General features: G+C 48.7%; 1 protein-coding gene across 3 annotated transcripts in view; it reads left to right on the forward strand.

The window, feature by feature from the left end:
• DPH1 (diphthamide biosynthesis 1) overlaps window positions 1–26,326 on the forward strand; it is a 153,099-nt gene that overhangs the window by 81,731 nt on the left and 45,042 nt on the right. For 2 of the 3 annotated variants that reach the window (XM_078873678.1, XM_078873674.1), the window contains exons 10-11: window positions 496–574; window positions 13,082–13,213. In XM_078873678.1, coding sequence (XP_078729804.1) covers window positions 496–574; window positions 13,082–13,213 — 211 coding nt within the window. Of the gene's footprint in view, window positions 1–495; window positions 575–13,081; window positions 13,214–17,613; window positions 17,937–26,326 lie in introns of those variants that run through there. The other variant, XM_078873677.1, reaches the window with a different exon arrangement.

The raw sequence follows: 26,326 nt of genomic DNA on the forward strand, positions 1-26,326 counted from the left end.
ATCTCTGTACGCATAGCAACATCGTCCGCCTACTGTGAAAACCTGGCAGGACCCTCCCGAAAAAGAGCCTTGAGAATCGGCGAGGCTTTCCTGGGTAAACAGGCAGAATCAAAATAATGTAAAGCACTTGGATGCATCGTTTGTTATTTGCCCGTTTGTGTCTTGCGCCGCTGCACTCGTCATGTGTGTGATAGCGTGTGTAGGTGGCGGTGCTGATGGTGGTGGTGCTGTTAACAGTAGTGGTGGTGGAAGTGGTAGAAGTGCTGGTGGTGGTAGTGGTGCTGGCGGTGCCGGTGGTGGTGCAGTTGATGGTGGTGGTGCTGGTGGTAGTGCTTGTAGTGGTAACGGTGCTATTGGTGGCAGTGGTGGCGGTGCTGGTTGTGGTAGTGGTGTTGGCGACACTCCTGGTGGTGTTGCTGCTGTTCTTGTCGCGTTGCCGGCGGTAGGCCTGCGTGTGAGCGCGGACTGACGAGGGATCTGAATGTGTCTCCGCAGGTGGGTGCAGATTGCCTGCCCCAGATTATCCATCGACTGGGGCACTGCGTTCTGCAAGCCGCTTCTCACTCCTTACGAGGTGGGTGTCTGTAATGATTCACACTACCACCCACCACCGCCCACCCCCCAACAGCGATCCCATTTCATTATCCTGATGCCGGAATAGATGTTGGCTAAAAGAGGCGACAGTCGTGGGCATGGCCAACCCAAAGAATGGTTGTTTACGTAAAACCGTGCTCATTGTAAATAAAACTTTCACCACGGAGATGGAGCGACTAGATCGGCTCATGTGCAGGGGAAGGTGAAGAGGGGGGGAGGGGGGGACCCCAGGGCAGGTACGACGGATATCCCACGCCACTCATGTTGGCAGTAGCCGGGAATCAAACTCTCACCTCCACCGTTCCACCCAAACATTATTTTTGCACGTGGACAATAACGGTAGAAACAAGGCAATAATCGCCTCGTGTGCAGGTGTCGGATTGGATTATCCTACACCTGCACACGTGAGAGATGGTGACAGGTTGGGTGTAGGGGGGAGTGGCGGAGAGGGGGGGGGGCTTCATCCAGCAGTGGATTGATCTTGGCTCCGACTGATGACGACGACGATGATGATGACTTATTCAGACATTCGGTAGCTCGTCCTTAATTCATTAAGCAGCATATGCCCCTGTTGTAGGCCCAGCTGTAGGCACAATGTGATGCCACGGGCTTTGTTCAATGAACCTCCTGTGCGACCTGCCCGACCATCTGCAAATATTGACCGCAATTGGAATAACGTACGGCTTGAGTGTAATGAGAAAAAGATGACTTTGGCAAAGTGCTTGTTGCTGTTTGCTCAAAAATCACACGGAGCGCCGTTACTGTCGTTATCGCCACAACGAATCAATCCACTGCTGGATGAAAGCCTCCCTGAGCCGTCACCACCGCTGGCGCTCCTGCGATGCAACGTTGCACCTCGCATCTGCGCACGAGCTGACATTCATCATTCCATCTCCACATTAGACATGCTCTTGGGATGCACCCCATTGTTATCCGCTAACCGCCGGTCGTCATTCCATCTCGAGACCTGTCCAGTCTCAAAGCGCCGCTACTTTTCATGGTCTTATTTCCATTTAATCTTGGAGAGGAACAAAAAAAAAAGCCGTTTAGTTTTTAAACCAACTAATTCGTCATTCTAATCTATCGATTATTATCCTTTTATATTTTGTAATTGATTTAGTACATTGTGGAGATCGGTCACGTGAAGTGTAATGTGTGTGCGTTAATTGAATAAAATATAATAACAAGGGAAATCATTGTATTTTTTCACGCAATCAGCTGTGCATGGTTCACCAAAGCGAGACGGCTCCGTAGCCCAGAATCGATATCCTGCTTGGCCGAAATGCGGCGATAATAATGTTAATAATAAACATGGTTACCTGGAGTCGTTGATGCTGCTGGATTACAAATGCTTTGAACTAAAATAAATATTTTATTCAAGGTGTGGAATGTTGGCGCAGTGGTTAGCCCGCTGTACACTGAGCTGCACGACAAACTCTTATTCCTGAATTTGATTGCCGGCCATGGCTAACATGAATGGCGAGTGATGTTTGAACCAGTCCGGTGCTGGATCACTATCCTCCCCCCCCTCCTCCTCCCCTTTACCAACATGCACTTACAAGCACAGTGAAGTATGGTCAAACATCCCCCGTGACCAACATGCAATGGGGAGGCTTTCAGTCAGCAGTTGATGACGAGCTCTCGAAATTATGTTTTTATTTATAATGGATCTTGCTGTGTGATCAGACGTGCGTGTTCGTGTGTGTGCGTGCGTGTGTTGGGAGCGGCAGTGTAGCGGTTAACACACTGCGCTACGAACCTGATGACCCGAGTGCGATTCCCGCTCACGGCCAAGACCAGTGACGATTATCTGAACCGGTTGTGGGCCTCCCCTAGGTCGACTCGGCCTCAAATGAGTACCTGGTGTGGTGTGTAAACATCGCCGGGCATGGTGCTGGCAACCCACCTCCTCATGTGCCGTGCCGGCCTTCAATGATGCTCGCTAGCAGCACTTGCCCCAACAGTATATGAAGGCGATACGGGGGATCTTTGTCTACTGAATTAAGAGCAATTTACATAACCTAAAATCGATATGCTGCACAACCCAAATGTAACAGTTGTTTTCTTTCATAAACATCGTCACCTGTGGTCGTTAAAGAAGCCGCCAGATGAGAAGAGTTTTGAGCCAAACTAAGAAAGTAAAATACAAATACCACTTAATTATTTTAATCAACGTGCTTCATGAAAGGCCCACCATCGAATTACGATATCAGTGAGAATTCCTCCGCACAGGAGAAGAATGTACTCGATGGGTTATATTTCTTGCAGCTCTTTTGATTTCTCTCTCCCACCATGCGGGGGCTTTGTGACAAACAGCATGCAGTCGCTTCTGTGCAATCGGCACCCGGGCGCTTTTAAAGAAATTCACGGAAAAAAATCAAAGAGCGTGAAAATAAAATCTGCTACTGCAGTTGTGGGGCTGGGATTGCGGATATGCAGCAGACTGTCTCCATTTGTACCGTTAGTATAACGTTTAATATCAATGACAATTTAGTACGTTTGGAATTCGTGCCTGATAGCAGTAAGGATATTGCGAAGCAAGGCGGTGGGGTTTCACGGACCCTCGTCAACTGTCGCTTCACTAGAGGGGCACGATCTTGCTGATTATAATCACAAGTTAGTAATTCACGGCAAATTTTTTTTACGTATTTTTTGCAAAATTTGGACCGTGACGCCAGCGCACAACGGCCTTCTTCTCGTTCCGAATGACGCGGAGTGCACGGCACGCAATTTGTGGTTGATACGGGCAGCCCGCTGGATTCAAACTGTGAACTGCAAACAGCCAACCACGAACCATGAACCACGAACCATGAACCACGAACTAGGAACCACGAAGCATGAACCACGAAGTGTGAACCACAGACAAACCACGGGCCATAGACCGTGCAACTACGACCCGTGAACCGCTGCAACAAGCGATGGGCATCCCGCCGCCAGGTCGCGTCACGGCCGCGAAGTTGGGAGCGTGTGTCCCGTAAATCCGGAGGATGCGTTGTCGTCCGGAGGACGTGTTCCCCAGTCTAGTTGGTCAGAATCACCTTCCAGAAGGCTTCTCTCACCGTTCTAAATCTGCGTGTTCATAATCATATATTCCCCTTCTGGAAGACGGCTCTGCATTGTTAATGCATGACCTTCCCGGAAGACGAGCTTGTTATCGCCTGTAATAGTTCGGGGTAGTCTTCCACGAGACACGTCTCCGTAGCGCGTTGGGAATTATCATTAGAAGCTTTATTTAGAGTGGAGGAATCCGATCAGCTATGAAGTTCTCTTTCACAGATCTCCAGAAGTGGCGACTTTCCCGGATACCGTATTGTCACGACCAAAATCGCAATTTTTTTTTTTTTAAATGACCCCACCAAAACGTACAGATCTTCCAGATCCAATGACTACGATATTTATATTCCGCGGTACGGAATACCCCACGGAATGCAATCTGCCGCACATCCTCCCCCGAATCATTGGCACGAGTGCTCCCCTCTCCGTCAGCCACACCGCCACCCCACCTGTGCTCTCCTGGGACACCATTAAAAAGTGCCAAATCGTATTTGTGTATTAACAAGGCCGCCTCGGTTATAATCGGCAGGCACGAGCAGCGGAACTGGCGCCCGCACTGCTTGCGGGAACAAACAAATCCCTGGCACCGCCAGCTTCTGTCACCACGTCCGCACGTGACACCCCCCCCCCTCCCCCCGTTGCAAGAAAATATATATTGAGCGTGTCACCGAAACCGAATATCGGGCCAAGATTTTGTAAAAAAATGTTTTTTAATATAAACCAGCTTGATTATACTGACGATAAGTGAACCTTGATCCCGTGAGCGAACAGCTGGCTCTCAGCAGGACAAACCCTCGTGTCAGCTCTTGTGCGCCGAGAGCTAAGCAGGCAGATTTTGGCAGACCGTTATTTTATTATTTCGCAAACACCGGTAGGCATGCCCGTGATTTGATCGCGAACCGTCGGTCGCACGTGTCCGCTTGGTACTGGTGCGTGAGCAAAGAAACAATAGCAGTAAATATTAAAATTAAATGTACGTTTTTGCTCGCTACGAATGCGCACCCCAGTGTTCTTCTTGATTTATAGCAATTGCATCCAAATAGGTACAAAAAAATGCACGCGTTTAATGTAGTATCGTTTTATTACTAGATGCTGTTGCTTGATCGCGGCTCGGGATTTTATTTTAATGCCCCCCTGTGCTCAAGAGAGATGAATGCTCCACAAGCCGGAAGCCGGTTTAACGTGGTCCTGACAAAGAGAGACAAAGGCGCAGACCTTCAATTTCATGATTATTGCCGCTGCTGGCGACTAGGACCTCCGCTCGAGAGAGCTCGAATAGAGCCCCTCTGAAGGTTTTTTGTTTTGGCCTAATCTTCCACACTGGGCCAGACGTCTTGGAAGAGGTGGGAGTTACCCATACTTTGCCCCACCTACCACACGTGACACGCCGATTGACTAACTGGGGCGTTTGCCCATCTATACAGCTGCTCCGTGGACAGAGGCAGGGTGGTTTAGGAAGCTTGCAGCATTGTTTCAAATGACATGCCGGGAGGTCGAACAGAACTGTGTACCCCTACTGTCCACCGCGTGTAACCAATACGATGTACTAATGCAGTACAAGTATTCATAAAATGCATATCTGCAATAATGCACACTCAGATGTCTTTAATTAGTTTGACCTGAAATAGCGTAAATCTTTGCATTTTTAATGAGTAGAAGTTATGCGCTTAGATGCTGTGCGCAGTCCTTGGAGTCTTTTGTTAATTTTTAATTTTTGTAGATTTTTGTTTATAAATAATTCCATTCTCCCAACCGTTCATTTATATTTGCTTTCTCAGTTTTAACTTTCAAAATAAGTAAAAACTAATATTGCGGATCAGTCACTTCTTGGAGTATTTTTTAAACCTTTATTATTTTCCACTTTATTTGTAATAATACATTTTTATGAATAATCTTCACTCTGCTTTTGTCTGTTCTGCATTGAACTTAACAAAAAAAAGAGGTGGCTCAGTTCGCCCAGAGGTTAGAGGTCAGCTGTGAGCTGACACCGCTGAGATCCTGGATTCGAACCCGGTTATCAGCTGCCTATGATTAATCCAAGTTCTCAAGTGTAGTTAGTTTAATGGTCTCAGCCCAGTAACCGGTGCACTGCACAAAATCATCATGTAATTTCCCCACTTCATTTGGCTTCAATTACAGCTGCTAGACTGAAAAATACATTTAATTTGACCGCCGTGCAATTAACATAATCTCAATAGCGGGGCGTGAGAAAGAGCAGCCCCCCAAGTGTGGATAATAGGCCACTCGGAGGGATCTCAGAAGTAGCCCTGTGACGTCTCCTTCAGCGGACCGTTCTCCGGCAGTCGGCGTGATGCGCCGACTTTGCGAATGGGGGGGGGGGGGGGGAGACTCGGTCTCGTAGACTTGACGCCGAAAGCACGGCAACAAAAATAAAACAACGAAGCAACATGCCGCGTGGTCATTATCTCCTTTGGCTACAAACTACCAGAGTGCAAAACATTTGAGACTCATTTGCGGACAATGTGACCCCTAGCTTTTCCCAAGGACGCTCTTGATTATGAACTCGCAGTCGGCTATTGCTCGTTGACGGTAGAAGGCATTATGGGTTGTTATTTTTTTATGACCGTAACTGCGCGGGGGATCGTTGTTGTTGCTGTCATCGGGGTGCCATGGATCGTTGGCGCGTAATGAGCCGGCGTCGAGTCTCGTAGATTCTCACGACGCGCGCGCCCGCGCATCGAATCGCGCGCGCGCGCGCGAACAACCGTTGTTTACGTTCCGCGGGAGTTGCGCGCAAAGCGATTGGAGCACGGCGGGGGAAGGGGGGGGGGGTGTGGGGGGGGCGTGCGGGGGGGGGGGGGGTGCGTGGACCGGCGGAGATTGAGCGGTGAAATCGGGTCGTGTGAGCGCTGGCGCTCGGTAGATTTTCGCGACGGCTTGCGGGTGCCTTCGACCAGCAGCGGATTCATCGTGGCCGATGATGATGATATTCGTAAGAAGTTCGTCATTTAAACATTCATGGAAATGAGCGAGTAAAACTGTCAAAACTGAACCAATCACATGGTAGATTGAAAGCTGAGATCGATAGATGTTTGGATTGAATCTTTACCCCCAAATCTCGGCAGTTCATCAAATTACCGCGGGGTGTTGGTTGGGGTGGTCGGTGGCAGGGGTGCCGAAAACGCCAAGCGGCCAGCAACAGATAGCATCATTGAATGTCGAATAGATATATTATTTAAAATAATTCGCCTGGCTAATCCCTTGAGATGGAACATCTCATTTGCAAGTGCCCAGGGTATTTCTTGCCACACATATATAGCAAAACGGGTAATGACGTGTGCACCGTTGATATTTTTGCCGATTTCTATCTGCTTCGAAGCTGTACCTCATTTTATTTGTCTTGGCTTTGTCATTTCTGTGACCGCCCCCCCCCCCCCCCAGCTCGTCACTCTTGCCAATGAGAGACCCATCCTGGTCTCTTCGAGTTCTCGCCACGGTTTTAAATCTACAGCCCACACGTCAGAGTTAACACGCTCGCCCTTAATTGCCGCGTGCCTCTTGGATTCAATATTCAGAACCAGAGGCACACGCTCGCTGAACTCTTAAACATTCAGGGCAGTGCCCGTGAAGGAAGGCGGCGGAGGTGGCAGCACAGATGGCTGCATCCATCCACGCTAACCATTAAACATTTATGTACCCTCTGCCATATTGCCTTCATAATAAACATTTTGTTAAAACCTGATATAAATCTCTCGTGAAAGCAAGTACTCGATTTTTGCATCATGCCCGTTTTTCTTTTTTTGTACGTTTATCTAGTTTTTTTTTTATAAATATTGTTTTTTTTTATCTCGACCATCTTTGTAGTCCAATAAATAGGCACGATGCTCTCACAAGAACTCATATCATTAATGCATGTTGAATGTTTAAGCTGAGTGTGCGATAGTATATGCCTTGGAGTAGTGGTAGTGGTGGTATCCATTATTTAACCATGAGATGAAATAAACCCATTGAGACACGTGAAACAACATTGCCTCTTTTGCAAGGGCGACCTCTGTTCCACTCAACACATTCACAATAACGCCTTGGGTTTGGCAATGGGTTTGGGCAACAATGGCCCTTCATGTGATAATAATCATAGTTTAGTATATTTCGTGGCATTTCTCATAGTGCAAGGCCATCACGAAGGGAAGGCGCTATGGTTTATGGACACGATCTGCAGTAGTTTCACAGGAAGAGGGGGAGGGCGATTTTGCTGCTACGTGTAATCCTGGTTGAGCAATTTGCGGTGTAATTTTTTCGGAATGAGCAAACTTGGAACACAACTCCGGCAGAATGACTTGAAGCAAACAGCGTGCATTTGTACGGTCAGCACACACGCGGTGATAACCGGGGTGGCCTGCCGGGTCGGAACTGCACACACCTCTGCAACGAGCGGCGGGGAAAACCGAAATTCTCTATCGGTTACAATTAACTTTCGGTTGCTATGGTTTCCACGATTTCCGGGGAAGACCAAAGATGAGAAGGCGCGACACCGTCAGTTCAGGTCTTGGAGATCGTGTGTCTAACGTGACAGCGGCTGCGGGATACTGGAGGAGGGGGGAAAACATCGGCGTGCTGCGGTACCATCAAACAGCTTCGATCCAGATCTATGGTTTTAAGAAGCCAAGTCACTGGAATTAGTTTACCTACGAAGCGTCCAGCACGTGCGGCGAAACGTCGGACACTGTGCCGAACAGCGCACGGCCCAAGCTGACACCGCATTAGAGAGCTGTGTACATGGCAAACCACGGCGGAGAGCCGTATACATGGCAAACCGCATGAGAGAGCCGTATACATGGCAAACCGCGTCGGTAGTACAGCGGGGAACGTGCGTTTTCTCACAGCTGCCATCATAGGCCTGTTCCTCCCCCGCTGAGGGTTGAGCCTTTCATGCCCTGGGGAGGTGTGGAGTAGGGCGAGTGCCGCTGCGTCAATGCACCGCTGCACCAATTCATCAAAGGGCTTTTCCACTACGGCGGCGACGACGACGTGGAAGGGATCGAACGCGAGTTATCGTCGCCCACTGACAAACAAACATCCAACTTGCACTTTGCCAAAGCAGGTTGCTTGAACCTCTTGGGTATAACTTCCGTTGCCTTTGGCGTCCCTGACGAATGGGCTGTGACCTTAGCCACTGTAACAAGTGGCGAAGGTCGTACGTGGTTGTTTAAAATGGTTGTTTTAAGTCGTCGGCAACTTTTGCGATGGATTGTACATTTTCAGTTGTGCCATATGTCGGCATCGTGCGGGTCTTGAGGTGGAGGGGTTCCCGTTTGGAATGTTGAGCATTGAGGAGTGGTTCAAGATTAGTTCATGTTGGGTTAGGTTACGGTGTGAGCATTATGAAATCAAGTTGTCATGTGCGTGCAAATGTACCAATGAATTATATTTTTTTAGCAAAGCAACAGTGTTAAAAAGCAAGCAGAAAGTTTGACAATTGTATTACTTGTATAAAATTGAGAAACCAATTATTAATCATAATAATCGTCGTGAAAGCCCACGTTTACATTTTTTTTTATCTGATTCAAGTTAAAACAAGTTATCAAGCTCCTTTTGTCGGCGCTCCCAGTGGTTTTTATTTTGAGCAGAAATAATTTTTTCGATAGAAAAAATTGTGTATCCCCCCTCCCACCTTCCCCTCTTTTGTGTTTGCACGCCTGGACACCCCTGTGTCTGCCAACGTTTCAGCCATCCTCGATTGTACAGTTGCACTGAACATTCTAATTAAAATAATGATTTTAACATAAATCATTAATCAATCAATCCATCATGCTTCCTGTTTCCAGTGGAGTCTCGGGAGGTCACGACCTCTTGGGGGGTGGGTGCTGCTGTAGGCCAGGAGAATTTTAGCAGACAGATCTTTAATAACTTGGCTTGTTCATTATTAACAAATTTGAATGCTAAGAGTCGTATTTAAGTATTGGAAGAAGGTCATGTTGGCCATGCTTTCAGAGGTCAAAATGCTACACGTTTTGCCATATAATCTCGTAGGCGATCAAGGCACTGAAATGAGTAGATTTTTTTCAGATTAAAAAATTTGACATTTTTCAATTTAACATTTTTTTAAGCTATTATGTGGACCAGTGGTTCTCAAACGCCAGTCCTCTGCTTTCCCCATGGGCCGTGTATCTCATGTTTACCAACACTGCACATTAAAACCTGAGTCGGGTCGCCGGGTTTCGTGGCACAGTGTCCTAACCGCTGTCCCATTGCTCCGCCCTCCGAATAATAATCCAATTTCATTTGCCAGTGGAAGTCGTGGCCAAAAATGTCAGTGCGCAGCCCGTGCATGGCAGGACAATCCTGGGGTGCGAGCCTCGATTTCAGCTGCCCGGTGATCGAACAGGTTTCTCAAGTGGACGGTTGAGTTGAAGGGTCTCTGGGCGCAGTTACCCGCAAGCTGTATTGGGAAAAAATAGATCGTCGTAAAATTTGTTTTAAGTGACTTAATTTGGGATAAATTCCATCTCTCACAAATACGTATATCGTTTTGACTGCTGTGCAACGCGCATCACTCCCAGTGGCAGACAACACCTGGTTTTCCCAGGCAGTCGCCCATCCAAGTATTAACCAGGCTGAGCCCCACTTAGCTTCTGAGATTCGGCCACATTCAGGTCGATCTGCTGGCGGTAGGAATAATGCAGACATACGCTCCCCCCCCCCCCCCCTGTGTGTGTAAAATACAAAGAATATTTCCATTGAACTTTTAACTTAAGATTTAAGCTCAACATTTCCCATTGTGATGTTTTTAATTCATTCTGCGATTTAATTGCTCGCCCGGTAGTTTTCGGCGAGCCATAACGGCCGACGTAGCCCACGCGGCCCCTTTGCCAGCAGCACGCATCTCTGCGGAAGCCCTCCGGATAGAAAATGAAATGCGAAGGAAACATTGTTGGAGTGCCTGGAATTGTTCTGGCTCATCGTGATAAGAAATATATTTCTAATTAGTTTTGGCTTGTCCTTGAAAGAAAAAAAGAATGGGGAAGAGGAAAAAAAAAGGAAAGCAGGTAATTGGCGCAGACTTGGTAGATTGCAAACTGCACACGGATGGTTGGCCCGTAAATGTATTTGCGAGCCATTTAACGCGCCGGCAGTTGCTGACGCTTTCTCATCTTCCCTCCCTGCCCGCCCGCCCGCCCGCCCACCCTACGCACCACCTGGAAGTTATAAAGCGGCCACATTATTGGAGTTGCGCTGTAATTAGCTACACGCTGGGATTAGAATCGTGTCTCTCGGCATTTTATTGTTCCGTGACACCTGTCCACGTAAGGCTGCTTCTCTCCCCACGCCACCCCACCCAAAAAAAAAAATCGTGCATAATTATCAAATAGTAAGAGGCTGGCCCCGGGGAAATGCAGGGTTTCATTTACATATTTGCGGGTTTGCCGAGTTATGTATCTTTCATACGTCCGGTGGTTGTGCTGCTCCCATCGTCTGCAACTCCTGCCCCCCCCCACTCCAGATGTTTGTGCTGTTGGATCCCTGCTGCTATTCAAGTTAAAGTTCAGGCTCTGAAGGCCTTCGCTTTCTCTTCTGCCCATGATTGTTTCTTCGAATTTTAGCATGAAGACATTTCACATTGGTACAAAATGCCGCCGCGACCCTCACCAGGGCAGGCGGACTGAGGAACGAACGAAAACGAACAAAATATAAACAATCAAATTATTTTAAACGATTACAAATTAGTCTTGAAAAACATCTGAAACTCATCATCACGATCCATGGGCAGATAGCCCGTAGTTGCCCACTTCACCAAATCTGTTATATTCTAGCGAGTGGCAATATGTTCAAGAGCCAAATGTTAGTGTCGAGGCCTGCTACCCACGAGAGGGCTTCAGGAGAGAGTTCGTGTAGTTCGTTTGCTGTTCCTACTCCCCCATTGAAGGGGAGGGCAGAAGAACTAAAGTGCTTTCATATGTGGTCGTAGTTTGGTTGCATTGCCACAATCGCACCACCCTGTCTTCTCTTTAATCTTGCTTTCATGAAGGAGGGGTGTGCCCATCGGCCTTTTGATGTTTTCAAGTGGCTGATCGTTACAAAATCAGAATATTTATCTTTGCTGGAGGAATCCGATGAGCTACACAGCTCTTTTTCACAGAAGACACTGGTGTCTTCGAGGTGGAGGATGAATATCAAAACCAGAAGGTACAAAGTTTCTGGGACTCGACCTTTCCTTCACGATGCACGCCCCACACCGCCGCTGCGCAGCGTCCGCGAGACATGCGTGCGCTTCTGACTCTGTGGATTCAAGCTGTGATTACATCGCAACTTGTCGTGCGCAACGCGCGGATCCAAATAGCCGACGGTGCGACGTCCCGCGGTTTGACGGGCCACTCGGCCTGCGCGCGCGATCGCCGTCCTCCCTTAAGCGCTATCGACTTCCGCGCGCCGTGTCGATGCATCTTGGGGGTAATTGGCACCATCTCGGGGCAGGGGGGGGGGGGTGCATCGATGCCATTACTCGTTGATTATTTCGTAGGGCCAACAAAGAGCAGACTATTGGAGATTCAAATTTTTATTTGGTGATGCTACGTTGGCAGTGCTGCACTGTAAACAGTAATGGCACATGTGCCATGAAAAAGGGCCATTTCCTGAAACATCACCTATCGTATTTTTTCCTTTTAGCGCCACTTTTTTTCTATTTTCTTTCTCTCTCTTCTTCTTTTTCTCTCTTGGCGCAGTGGTAACGCTCGTGCCTCGTAGCAGGAAGGACAGGGTTTCGATTCCCGACTCCGGATGCCTCTCTGTGTGATGTCTGTACGTTCTCGCCCTGTTCTACATAGGATTCCTCCAGGTTCTCTGGTTTCCTCCCATAGCTTAAAACAGTAAACATGTGTACAATGTCATTGGTGTTAGGCCAAACATCCCATTGTGGCAGGACCCTCCTGACTAAAGAGTCTTCCACAGTGTTAGCGCATGTCGAGCGTTCACTTTTCATTGGGAGATGCAGTGCTCAGTGTGATTCCACCGATCCGTTTGGCTCTATCCGACCAAGATGTATGTGAAGCGATGCAATCGTTGAACACGCAAGGGGGGGAAAGATACGGCTTGTCACAAGATACGGGAAGCACCCTCATTCAACAGCGGATTGGAAACAAATTGTTCTGCCGTAAAAAAAATTGACGGGGTAGCTGGTAAGGTGATTTGCACTTGGTGAAACAGTGATGATTTGCATCGCGCAAATGTTCTCATTCGCATCATTATCGTTTGGAAGAGGACAACACTTCAGAGTCTCTATCTGCCTGCCCATCCATCCAATTGCCACCGTACGCTGCAGCATGGTCACACAGACGCACACCGACCGCCGCCATCATCGAATGCTCATCCGGTGGCAGCGCGACGGTGCGTTGGTACCCGTCGCCCGCGCCGTCGCCCCCGTCCACTCTCATCGTCTTTATCCCTCTGCCCCCCCACCCTACCCCCGACCCTCCAGGCGACGGTGGCTATCAAGCAAATCGAATGGCAGGAGCGCTACCCCATGGACTTCTACGCCAACGAGTCGCTGGGGCCATGGACCGTAAACCACGAGTCCCACCGGCCGGCCCGGCCGCTACGGAGAGCACCGGTGAGCCGGGGCTGGGAGGGAGGAGATGTTGCGCCTCGCGTCCAATACGCACATCGACAACCGTGCTAATTGGAGGTGCGGACGCACTTGCGGTTTGGTTTTCGCGCGTTCCTTTTCGGTCTTCGGCGATTGTTTTTCTTTTTGCGGTTGTTCGGGTCAGCGCCCGTAACGGTGTTGATGACGATAATTTCGTTTCGCATAGCGTCATCGGTGCGACTGCATCTCACGACGACGACGACGACGGTGATGATGATTTACACGGTCGCAGAAGCGGCAAGTCGCTTAAAGAAGGAGCTCGTGAGCACGGTCACGAAGCGCATAGATCGGAGAAAGTCACAAAAAAGTGCGGCGGTGTGTATGCGTAAATACATACACGCATGGCAAGAGGCGTTTATAATGCTGACGGGGTCGAACTTTAATCTCATCACGTGGCCTAGAGCATCGACCTCAATGACCAAAAACCCAGAATGCACTCCCGCCCAGTAAATGTGGAACATTGCACCACCCAACGTTGAGCTGTCGTTGCACCAACAGTTTCTGCCGCTTGTCGACATTTTCGTTCCAAGTTTCAAAAGTAACTTAATTGGAGGAAAAAAACACATAGCAAGCCACGTATAGACCATGCATTAACCACCATATTGCCTCCCTACCAGCAGACTACGCTTGTCTGTGAAACGGCAGGCATGCTTGATATAGCTTTGCGCTGTGAGTACTGCGCGAATACCAAATGTGCTAATTTTTTTACCGTCGCCATGGCAAATGAAGACTCGGCACGGCACTCGATCCTAATCGTTGCATTTCCTTGGACAGCTTCACGTAGAAATCCTCAACGGGTGAAACTGCCGCTACCGAGTGCGCTCGATAATTTTAGGAAAATATTCTGAAATTAATGAATTCTCATGACCAAATCACCGGCGCCCGCACCAAATCTCGTCGGACACTCAGAAGCTAAGCAGGACTGAAACCTGGACAATACTTGGATGGGCAGGCACCATGCATAGCAGGTATTTTAGGCCGCAGAACTACCCTGTGGGCAGCAGTGAGCCGTGCAGCTAAATACACCGGTCTAATCATGGGCGGCGGCTGAAATCTGTACCTGAACCCATGGTTCCAGCTCGGTGTCTCTGACCGCTGAGCCACCTGGCAGCCCCTCCTCGACAGCCGTGTTCAAAATCACGAGCGCCACACCCCCCCCCCCCTCCCTCTCCCATGCCTTCCCCACCCCACGGTATTTGCGGTCGACTCTTGGCTGTGACGGCCACGAAACCTCTCGTCTCGGCTCTTTGTCCCGCCGCGGGATTCGAATTGGCATTGTTTTTATTTATTTTTGGGCCCCCACCCCTACCCGTAATGCGCACGCGGTAATTCCTCGCTCGGCGCGGGCTCTTGTCGAGAGCGCATCTGCTTCCCGCGTTCGACCAGGATGTCGGCGAATGTGCGCGGCGGTCGTGCGCTCGCGTGCACGGCTTCCCTCTCACGCCCCCTCCCCCCCCCGCCCCCCCTCCCCCCCCGCCCCCCCGCCCCCCCCCCCGCCCCGCACAATGCCGTTGGCCCCGTGGAAACTCCCGTCGAAAGCCACCTCCTTTTTAGACGCACGCTGCCCCAAAGCATTGCTCCGGGAAGACCCGCAGGCAGATGGACTTAACGCGTCGTAATTTTTCCTCTTATTCCACAGTCACCCGACGAGACCGACCCTTGCCCGCAAATTTATTTTAAGTTACGGCCGTTTTAAAAAGTACGACTCGTGCGCGGATCTGCGAGGAGGTGGTGGTGGCGCCTTGCGAGCTGGCTGGCTGCGAGGAGACGCGGGGGTCGATCTGCTAATTGAGGATAAAAGCGCCTGGTTTCTGCTTGCGAAGGGGGGTAACACAAGCCGCCCGCTATCCATTCCGCACATTAACACCTTGCCATTAGGTCGAGTCTCTCTTTTAGCTGGATACTGCTGGAGCGTCGCGAGAAATCCGCTAATCTGTGGTCCTTTTACCCGGCAGCAATACTATATGCAGGATGCTGCTAATGGTCACCATACTTACGATCCAGAGGTCGCCAGCTCGATTAAATGTTTTCGGGGCTGAGCTACAGAAAATAATACCCTCGCGTCCCTCGCTATCGGGTGGTTGGGTTGCGGCAGGGGGGGGGGTGGGGGTGGGTTGGGGGGGGGCAACGAGCGAAAAAAAAAGTTCCATGAAAAGGAACCGTTGGGCGTACACATTCACAGTGCCGGGGGAGGCGTACCGGGATGGAATTTAAGAAACGTTCCGTCGATTCAACTGCCGTCGTCGCCGCGAGAGATGGAACCGAACCGGCGACCTCTGGGATCGCGTGTCCAGTGTGCTCCGGCTGTCCGTTACGCTGCGGGCAACGTTCACGCTTTTGTCGAACGTTGTGTTTTTTTTCTCTCACCCCACCCCCCCTTCATCCCCCCCCCCGCCCTCCCCACCCCATCCCCCCCCCCCATCACTGGCGCAAACGGGAGACGGGCAGAGCGGGCGAGTTGGATGATGCTTAATCACCCCAACGTTTTCTGGGGGGGGGGGGGCGGCGTGGCCAAAAACGGCACTGCTGGGGCCCCGAGACATTAACCAAGAAGACACAACACCAAGGGCACGGTTATTGCCTCGCCGCATTAATTCCGAGCGCGTAGTGCGGAATCAAAAGCCCCCGTTGGCTTGGAGGAGGATGCTTGTACGCGCCCGGGCCAGTTTTGCCGATTCCACTGCTGGACCAGGGCCTCCCTGAAGCTGCAGCCTTCAATCGGAGCCATTAGGAGGTGAATACATTTAAACAGGAAACGTCTTAAATTTCGATTTAAAGCTTTCGTGACTGCAGGGATTCATCTTCTTGGTCCTTTCGGTAAAGTCACGTAGAATGGAAATAATAAAGTAATACAAATAAAGCATAAAAAAATAATTATTTTATTATTTTAGAATGGAAATAATAAAATAATAAAAACATCTCCATGATAGCGTGATTATTTTATTATTTTATTGTTTCATTTTTATTTTTTTATTATTTCCATTCTACGTGACTTTACCGAAAGAACCAAGAAGAGGAAACGTCTTATTTACGTGGAAAGCGGCGACAGCAACTTTATATTTGCGTCGTCGTCGTCATCGTCGGTTGTTTTCTATCCACTGCTGGATGAAGGCCTCCCCACACCGTCACCATCCCACACACTCCAGCGATGCCACAATCCATCTCGCTCCTGCACATAAGCTGATCTCATCACTCCGTCTCTGCGGTGATGGTCGCCCCCTCCGGAACGTTTCCCTCCTTTGGCTGCCTTTCTGTCGCCAGTGTTGTCACCCAATGAGCTCTTGCGATGCGTTCGAGCCCAAACCACTTACTTTTATGTAAGATCGCACTCATTACGCATGAAGTGCTTGTCACAAATGAACCACAATACTTCTAGATTTGAAGCTTTCGTGACTGCAAGGATCCATACTCTTAGGTTTTTTCGGTAAAGGCACATAGGTAAAAATGTATTATAAAAATAAATAATGAGATGATAGAAATAATAATAGAAATAAAATTATGAATCACGACGTTTCGGGCGCAACACAAGCGCCCGTCATCAGGTGGGACAACCAGAGCAAGAATCAAATGCTGAAGTGGGCAAATGCTGAAGTGCCCACTTCAGCATTTGTTTCTTGCTGTGGTTGTCCCACCTGATGACGGACGCTTGTGTTGCACCCGAAACGTCGTGCTTTATTATTTTATTTCTATTATTATATCTATCTTTTTTTTAACTACGTGACTTTACCGAAAAAAACCTTAGAGTATGAACCACAATACCTTGCTGATCTCGTCAAGGAGCGTAAACCATCATCACGCGAACTCCGGTCATCTCGCAGCGGCTTTTGGCTGACTGTCGAATAAAGACGGTGACCGCATCGCGCGCTTTCAGATGCCCTTCTGCGGCCGTCTGGAACCCTCTTCCTTCCGATATGAGGAAGCCACTCGGAGCTATGCACTTTAAAATCTAGATTGAAAACGAATTTCTTTAGAAGTGCTTTTTGTGTTTAGTTTGTTCTCCGATTTGTACGGTTGGCTACGTACCGTGCGAAAGAAGTTCAACGTACATACATCAACAGTCAACGCATTGTCTGTGATTTGCATTTGTTCCCTGATCCATGTGTTGCTCATTCCGTCTCTTGGCGTAATTCCCAGCGTGCACCTTTTGTTTCCGCGCTGCTTTGTGCACTCGCCAGCTCCTGTTCCATTTTCTTTGCCACTGTCCACGTTGCTCATTCATACGTCAAGATTTGCGTGCGATGATTCAAACGGAAACGCAGGAGGCGCGCGTTCGTTAAAACAACAGCGGCATTCATCAAAAATCTCATCTGCTACGTTTTACCTTATCTCGAACGTGAGAGAGAATTTGTTTTTCTCTCTTGCAGCCAGCGGCCAAACTACTGCTGCCAACTTTTGAATTTTCCATTCCTGCTATGTTGGTGTAAAGCGGTGGCACAGCGGTTCGCACGGCGCGCTATAAACTCACCCGGACCCTCGACTTGGTTCTCTGCCACGGCTGACATCAGTGGCACCACGATGGCGAGATGTTGACTACCTCACCTGGTATACCGGAGGTCGTGGGTTCGATCCCAACCCTGATGCCTGCGGCTGTATATTTGGAGTTTGCATGTCCCTCTCTCGTGGTCGCGTGGATTCTTCTCCGGGTCCTCCAGTTTTTCCCTCCACATTTATAATCAACATGCATTTTAGAGTATTCGTCCGCTATAAATGTCCACGTGATGATAAGCCACTTCGTTGAGATATCATTTGTGGCCAGGTCGCTTTTGATAAAGAGCTTAATAGCTCAATGGGAATTACCTGGTAAAATAAAATTGAAAAGTATAGTTTTTAGTTTAGAATGATATCTGAAGCCCCAACTCATCAAGTCAGTCCACTACCGACACTGACCAGCATGCTAAATTATAGCCCAACAACCCCCTACTGACACGACATGGGGAGGCCTGCACCCAGCAGTGAGTTGCCAAACGGTGGTACATTGTTGTTATTATCAGTGCTAAGGGTGGCATTGTTGGGGGAGGGGGGTTGTTTTCGTCCATACTTCATCACTTTCGGCAATGCAGGTTGGTGAGCTGAGCGCAACCGGCCTGTGGTACAGCCTCCGCTCCCAAACCCCCCACCACCACCACCCTCCCCCTCGTCGATCGTCGGGAGGGGGAGGGTTGCGGTGAACGGGGGGGAGGGCTCGTTTCCGTGCCGAGTGGCGGGGTCACGCACGTCGAGGAGCTGTCCCATCGCGGGGGAGGTCGCGCTGTGTTGGGGACGGCGCCTCCACGGCTGCCCTTCGTTTCGACTCTCGTTACAATCGCGCTCTAATTGGGATGCTGCCGCCGCCGCCGCGGTGTTGTGGTTGGCGCGCACCGGAGCCGCAGGTCAGAGGTCGCCGTTACGATTCGATCTCTCCCGGCGCGCGGCAGTCTGTCCGCTAAGTCGATCGGCCGCTACGAGTTTGGTGGGATAAAATGTGGGTACTCCCCACCTCTTCCAACACGTATTGAGCAGTGCAGGAGACCAGGCACAAATACTCGCTCAAAGAGGGCACCTTGAAATGCTGACCCTGACGCCGCTGGCACACAGTGGCCCACTCTTGACGTCACTGTGAGCGAAGCAGGCGGTAGGTGTTGTATTATGGCTAAATCACATTTTGTTCTGGATTGCCGATAAGCTGCAAGACTTAAACATATTTAATTATGTGTGGATTAAATTACTTATACACGCGCGCGCGCAGGACTTGGAAGCGCGATTGACCATGTTTCAGCTATGACGTCAATTTGCGAAGCAATCGCCGCCACGCCATTGTTATATGGCCAAGGGCATGGTTGTTATCACGCGTGTACGCATGGCTTTGTCTTGTAGAACACATTCTCGGGGAAATCGACCGAACGCTCATTCGTATTCATCTTTCCATTAAAGACATTTTACCAGCCTGCGTTAGTCATAGGTGGTGATAAAATAGCGACTCGTTTGGAATCTACGTAGCGATCATTGCCCCCCCCCCACCCCCCCCCCACTGTGAAAACTTGGCAAGACCCTCCTGACAGAGAGTCGTGACACTCATCATCGAGGCTTCTTTAAATCGAAATTGAAAACCCATTTCTGTAGAACTGCTTTTTGTGTTCAGTTCGTTGTCCTTCCCCCCGCACCTCCGATTAACATCGGTGGCAAACTACGGTGCGAAAAAAGTTCAACATCCATCCATCCATACAAACAACCCTAAGAAGAAGAATAATAATAAATGATGGAGCAGAAGCCAGGGAATGATCTGCGTCCAATAGGACGCCACCACCAAGGAGATGGAGCAATGAAATGAACTCCTGCGCAGGTGCCAGGCGGATTATTTCGCTGCAAAGCCGTGAGAGATGGCGACGTCTTGGGAGGAGGCCTCCATCCAGCAGTGGAATAATAATGATTGATGATGACTGACGGCGATGGTGATTATGGGTAATTGGCACGTGACAATTGTTTGCCGTCACCCCCCCCCCCCCCCGCGATGAATTGTCACGATGCTGGGCTGCAATTCAGAAATCGTTCATTCCTCGTCTCAGTTTACTTTACCGTCTTTTTTGTGTCAGTTTAACGCGTAGGCTTTCGCGAATCAATATCTATCGGGGCAATTCTGTTAAAATCGCCTGATGAATACTCTTAGTTCTTTCGGTAAAGTCACGTAGGTAAAAAATGAAATAAAAAATAATAAAATAAAACAATGAAAATCACGACGTTTCAGAGGCAACACAAGTCTCCGTCATCAGGTGGGACCGTCACAGCCAGATTAGCTGCAGCTAATCTGGCTGTGACGGTCCCACCTGATGACGGAGACTTGTGTGAATCCTTGCAGTCACGAAAGCTTCAAATCTAGAATCGCCTGATGAAGCTGGTTGTGATTGCCAGCAAAACGTCGTACTCAGATTGTAAATGTGAGTTACTGCCCGACAAACCGGTGTGCTGAAATAGCAACTAATTGACACATTTTTTTCAAGTGACCAACCTTACTAGTTGGCTGTGTCGGGTGGTGGTGAGTTGACGGCACATTTATATTCACGCAGTCTCACCCAAACAAAAACCTTTATCATGGCTCCTTTGCATCGTTTCTCAGCTCTCATTTCCAACTCGTTTGGACACTTGCATACACTTTGATGAGAATCAGGACAGAGATTTATACTGTACTAGCTTTACTACCCGGCTTCGCCCGGGACTTGGATTCACCACGCCCGGCCGCCTTTGTCTCCCCAGTGGCGATGTTCACACACCACACCAGTTACTCGTTTGAGGCTGAGTCGACCTAGGGGAGGCCCAGGACCGGTTCAAATAATCATCACCGGTGGTGACCAATACACTACAATGCGTTATACTTCCACATGCGTGGATCACGTGACAGATTTGACGTCACAGCTCACTTGCCGTGCAAAAAAATATGCATTATTGAGCTCCCCCCCCCAAAAAAAATACGTGTATTTTTATCATTTTTGCATGGTGTACAGTCTGGAAAGTACCCACATGGCAAATTTCAAGTTTGTTGCATGTCGGGAAGTACGCTAAACATTTTGAACAGACACACATAATCACAACTTTGCCTTTTATATATTTGGAGATGAACCCGATGAGCTATGAAGCTCTTTTTCGCAGATGTCCTGTAGGTGGCGGGTTACAACATCAAACAATACACAAAAACATGACATGAGTGCAAAGTATAGGAAAGGCTAGCAAATGTACGCAATGTTCAGGCCATTATCCCAAATGGAACAGCATAGTATTAGCGTACAATTTGCACAGATTGTAAGTAATTGATTTACACGCATGGATTTTATGCCGGTATCACAAGCGTAAAAGTGGATCGTGATGGATGATTCGTCACTTATCCTAACGCTAGCTTTCACGTTAAAATGAAGTCGTAAGTTATTCAACGTTTACAACAGACACTTTGGGAAGACTGCCTTGGCGTGAAGACGAGTTGATTAACTCCGCTTGTGAATACAACCGCATTGCAAGTTGGGCTCCTCAGCGAAACGCATTTCACACAAAAATGTTTGTAACAAACCGGTCCGTCGTACAATAATTATAATTGTTTTTATTTTCAATTGTCAGACCCCGGGCCAAAGGCGACATTGACAAATGTACAGTATAATTTGCTCAAACGACCAAAATCTTGGCAGAGCCCCCAGTCCCCAACTCCCTCGTTGGTGTAAAAAAAACCAGAGATCCACTCTGCTTAGCAGTGCAGAAAAGCCAAGGTCACGGCTAGGATTGATGATGAAACCCTCGCCAAGTCCGCCAACCTCGTGTTTATTTCCCAGTATAAAAACACACTTAAAAAATTCTGTTTAGTTTTGGCAATGATCCCCTTTCGTGCGGCTAATGTTGGTGTAGATCGACAACTGTAATTTGACGTTGAGCCGGTTGAAGCCAGGTACGGAATCGGAATGTGTATTTATCCTGGAGGAATCCGATGAGCTATGGAGCTCTTTTTCACAGATGTCCAGCAGGGTCGGGCCAGAACGTTCCAACAACACAGGATACAAAAACACGCCCAGAGTGCAAAGTATAGGAAATGTAAAAAAAAATACTTTAAAAAAATATATACAAAAAAAAATGCGACTCTTTTTATCTTACCAGGTAAAGCCCACTCTGAGGCATTAACTTAGTGTTTCAGAGGCGACCTGGCCACAAATGATAGCTCAACAAAGTGGCTCATCACGTGGAAATCTACAGCAGTGGAGTCACAAGTAGCGCGGGAGTGGTTGGTGCGCATCGCTGCCGTCACGATGCCTCCTCCTACGTGACGGTGAATCTTCTGGTCTGAGCGACCACGGTGCCCCTCGCACACCGCCGGAGAGTTTGTAATTTTCCGTTCGTGCGTCGAGTATCCGCATCGTCATGACGTTGAACCACTTGACGTTTCATTTGTTGGTGCACTGCCACATTTCTTAAATCTCACCCCCTTCCACTCCCAGCCGCCCCACCCACAGCCCCGCCCGCTGTAACTGTCCATTCAGTTGTATAAATGTGTGCACCAGAGTTAGTCTGTGGTCAGCAGGTCGGTCTCTTGTGATGGGTTGTCTGTATGTTGAACTTCTTCCGCGCCGTACGTAGCCAACCGTGATGATGGGAGGTGCGGTAGCTCCCAGCTCTTTCCAGACAGTTGGCATGAGCCGGCAATCGCAGAGAGCTGCACCTTTGCCAAGCACAACATTCATTTTCTTAAAGTAATTAATGTTTCTCAGATTTGTTTTTGCTCAGTTGGCAAATTAAATTTTGCTGAAGCAGGACAGGTGCCTCTTAAATTTCAGTGATTCCGCCACCACCACCTCCCACCCAACCACACCCCATCATCAGCACCGTCGTCGGCCTGTGCGCTGCGTGCTTTGAGAACACGGCTTGTCAGCTCACGGTGGAGCAAAAAAAATCCATGCTGAATGTATGATTAGAGGGTGGCAGGGGTGGTGAAGATGTAATGCAGTATTCATTGGCACTACGGCAGTGCCTCATGGATACTAGATTATGTTTCCTTTCTATATTTCTTAAACAAAAAATTCGTGAATATTGCCGGGAACATCTCTCGCTGAGTTTTCCAGACTGTTTGAACCCTGACGCCGGCACGCAATGGACTTACTCCTATGAATTCCGTCAGGGGATCTGTAAACTAAACTATTAAAAGTAACTATTTTTTATTTTACCCAGTACGGTCCACTGAGCTACGTAGCTCTTTTTTTATAACGGACCTGGTCACAAATGTTAGCTCAGCGAGGTGGCTTATCATTTGGAAATGTATAGCCACCAAATCCTGTAGACGCGTGATGTTGATTCTAAGCATGGAGGGGAAAACCGGAGGACCCAGAGAACAATCCACATGACCGCGAGGAGAACATGCAAACTGCAAATATACAGCAGGCGTCAAGGGGTCGGGATCGAACCCACGACCTCCTCTATACCAGGCGAGGTAGTTAACATCTCGCCACCACGGCGCTTCTTTAACTTCCACAGTGATTTTGATTTAAAGCTTTCGTGACTGCAGGGATTCATATTCTTGGTTCTTTCGGTAAAGTCACGTAGAAAGGAAAAAATTAAATAATATATATATATATAAACAATAAAAATTCTCACGACGTTTCGACTGCAACACAAGCAATCATCATCAGGTGTGAAATCCACAGCAAGAATATTTCAAAGTTTACAATTTTCTTGCTGTGGATTTTTATTGTTTTATATTTATATTATTTTATTATTTCCCTTCTACGTGACTTTACCGAAAGAACCAAGAATATGAATTCCACAGTGATTCATCTTCTTGGTTCTTTTTATTACTTCCCTTCTACGTGACTTTACCGAAAGAACCAAGAAGATGAATCCCTGCAGTCACGAAAGCTTTAAATCGAGATAAAATCCACAGTGATTGTTTCGTGGTTAATATTATTATAATCACACCGGCAGTAATAATCGTGGGCGGCCACTGGATTTAAACTTGCGAACCTCTGCAGGCAGCGTTAGGCCCATGTCACCGCCCGGAGCTGCTGCCCGTGGTGCTGACACTGGGAGCTGTGACTTCACGCGAGGGGCAAAGGGAGAGGAGTTAATTCCACCACTCGCCTTTGACTCATTGGCGCAAGCAATGCATGGGCGACACGAATAGTAACAGTAAATATACTAATAAATACATCGAACGGCTCCTCCCTTCCCACCAACACACACGCGCGCCAACGCGGACAAAAAAAATAATAAAAAATTACACTCGACCGTCTTCTCTAAATACTTTGTTTATTTTTTCTCGGGCTCTGATATTTGGGAATTGGTTTCAACGCCCCCATCATGCCTGCCGATTTTGACATCTGCTCCCCGTCACTTTGATTTAATGCGAAATCGTCGCTTGGCGGGTCAGGAGATAATGAGCGTAGCCAGTGGAGCAATGCCGCTCAAAATTCATGACTTTTGAAGGGACACAGATGCCACAGGGCGAAGTGAAATATTTCATTTGTGGAATCTGTTGCATTGCGAAATAAGTCTAGGGCACTCGGAGCATGAAGAGCGAACATGTTTCTTGGTCGGCCGTTTAATTCTGTAATTGAAGTGAGATGCACGTGACATGTTGCTGCTGCTGTTGTTGGTGTTGTTATTCCGTCTTTCTTTTTTATAATCACACTCGCTGCGCACAGGGCCCAAAGGCCCAAAATGCCAAGCGGCCAGCAACAATCAGCTCCGTTAAAAGTCATAAGAGATTCACAGTTAACGCGTTTTTTCAAGTGAGCAAGGTTTTGAGAGCCTGGGGAACAAGGCCATGGGAGGGAATTCCAAACTCGAGCTGGGCCTGGGAAGAAACAGAGGAGAGACGTGTTTTGGCCAGCAGCATGATGAGTGAATGAGTGACTTGTGTGAGTGGGTTGGTGAGTATATGGGCGAGTGGGTGAATCAGTGCATGGGTCAGTGAGTGAGTGAATGAGTGAGTGAATGAGCGAGTTGTGTGAGTGGGTGGGTGGGTGAGTAAATGGGTGAGTGAGTGAGTGAGTGCATGGATCACTGAGTGGGTGAATGAATGAGCAATTTACGTGAGTGGGTGGGTGGGTGAGTAAATGGGTAAGTAAATGGGTGAGTAAATGAGTGGGTGAGTGGGTGAGCAAGTATGTTACTGTGACCTACGGTAATGATGGTTGAACGCAGTATGGCAGGCGACGAAAAACACGGATCGATGAGTCGACGAGCGAAGATCCACGGGAACAGTCAACCGTGGCAATAGCGATAGAAGAGTGGTGGGGAGGCGACTGACCGCCGGTGAGCGAATGAGTGCCTGACCGTCAATCAACCACGACTGCTGCTCATTGAATTCCGTCGAGTGCACCGAGGTAGGAACTGGGTGCTGCACCCCAGATGTTGACAAGAAAATTATTTTGTCATCTGCTTCTCAGAGGTGGAATGAAAACTGAATTTTTTAATGCGGTGGCTCCTAGCCTCTGTGCTTTCCCCCCCTCCCTCCCCGTTACAGTATTTCTTGCCGCTTGTTATAATAATAATAATAATGCAATTTATAGCGCGCGCAAATTTGCGGACGTGACGGCCGCAACTCAGAGGCGCGGAGCCAAGCTCAGAGTCGCTCGAAAGCATGGTTGTAGAGGTGAGTTTTTAAGTGTCTCTTGAAGGAGGCGATTGAGGTGATGCTGCGAATGTGCAGAGGGATAGCGTTCCAGACTGTTGGGGCTATGAACTCATAAACCATGTGTGGCAGTCATGGAACAATTCAAATCGCTTCCCCCGATGTTTTTAACCTGCCTCGCGATATCGTCAACCTTCACACGAGCGTGTGTGCGTCGCCGCCGCTCTCCGTGTCTGCGGCACTCTGCCATTACCACACAACCCCCTTGCCTGTTGTGTTTCCTCCATTCACCCCGTTCGCCATAACCCTTTCGTTTGCCCCGCGGGCACACCGGTAAGGCAGCAACGCCAGAACGTCACCAGGCCGGTGCGCGCACATCTCCTTGACGAATGGAAAATTAAAGACACGAGCCACAGTAGTGCAACACTTTGCCATGCAACCAAAACTGTGGATGGTTTAGTCAACCCATGGAGACACACACAGAGAGAGACTGATAAAGACAGCGACCCATAGATAAACATTCAGATATATAGAGACCCGTAGAGATGCATTAAAGAGCAGCTACATTCGTGCGATTGTGACTATGCAAAGCACACTGTGGACCAGTTAGTAAACCACTGTAGTCTGCACTTTTCAAAGGAGGAGGAAGAGCAACACGACACGAACTCTCTTCTAAAGCCTTCTCGTCATGTGCTAGCATCCACTTCCTGAGCACATTGCCGCACGCAAGAGTAGAATCCACTGCTGGAGGAAGGCCTCCCAGGCCGTCGCCATCTGTAACAGTCTCACATGTACACTCATCCGTGTGGCACCTGCGCAGCACCAGATTCCATCGCCCCATCTCCGTGGGGGGACGTTAGCACCACGGTGGCGAGATATTCGCTACCTCGCCTGGTATACAGGAGATTGTGGGTTCAATCTCGACCCTGACACCTGTATATTTGGAGTTTGCGTGCCTCTCCCCATGGTTGCGTGGATTTATCTCCAGGTCTTCCGGTTTTTTC

Source organism: Lampetra fluviatilis, chromosome 37, assembly GCF_964198595.1.
Source record: "Lampetra fluviatilis chromosome 37, kcLamFluv1.1, whole genome shotgun sequence".
NCBI lineage: Eukaryota > Metazoa > Chordata > Hyperoartia > Petromyzontiformes > Petromyzontidae > Lampetra > Lampetra fluviatilis.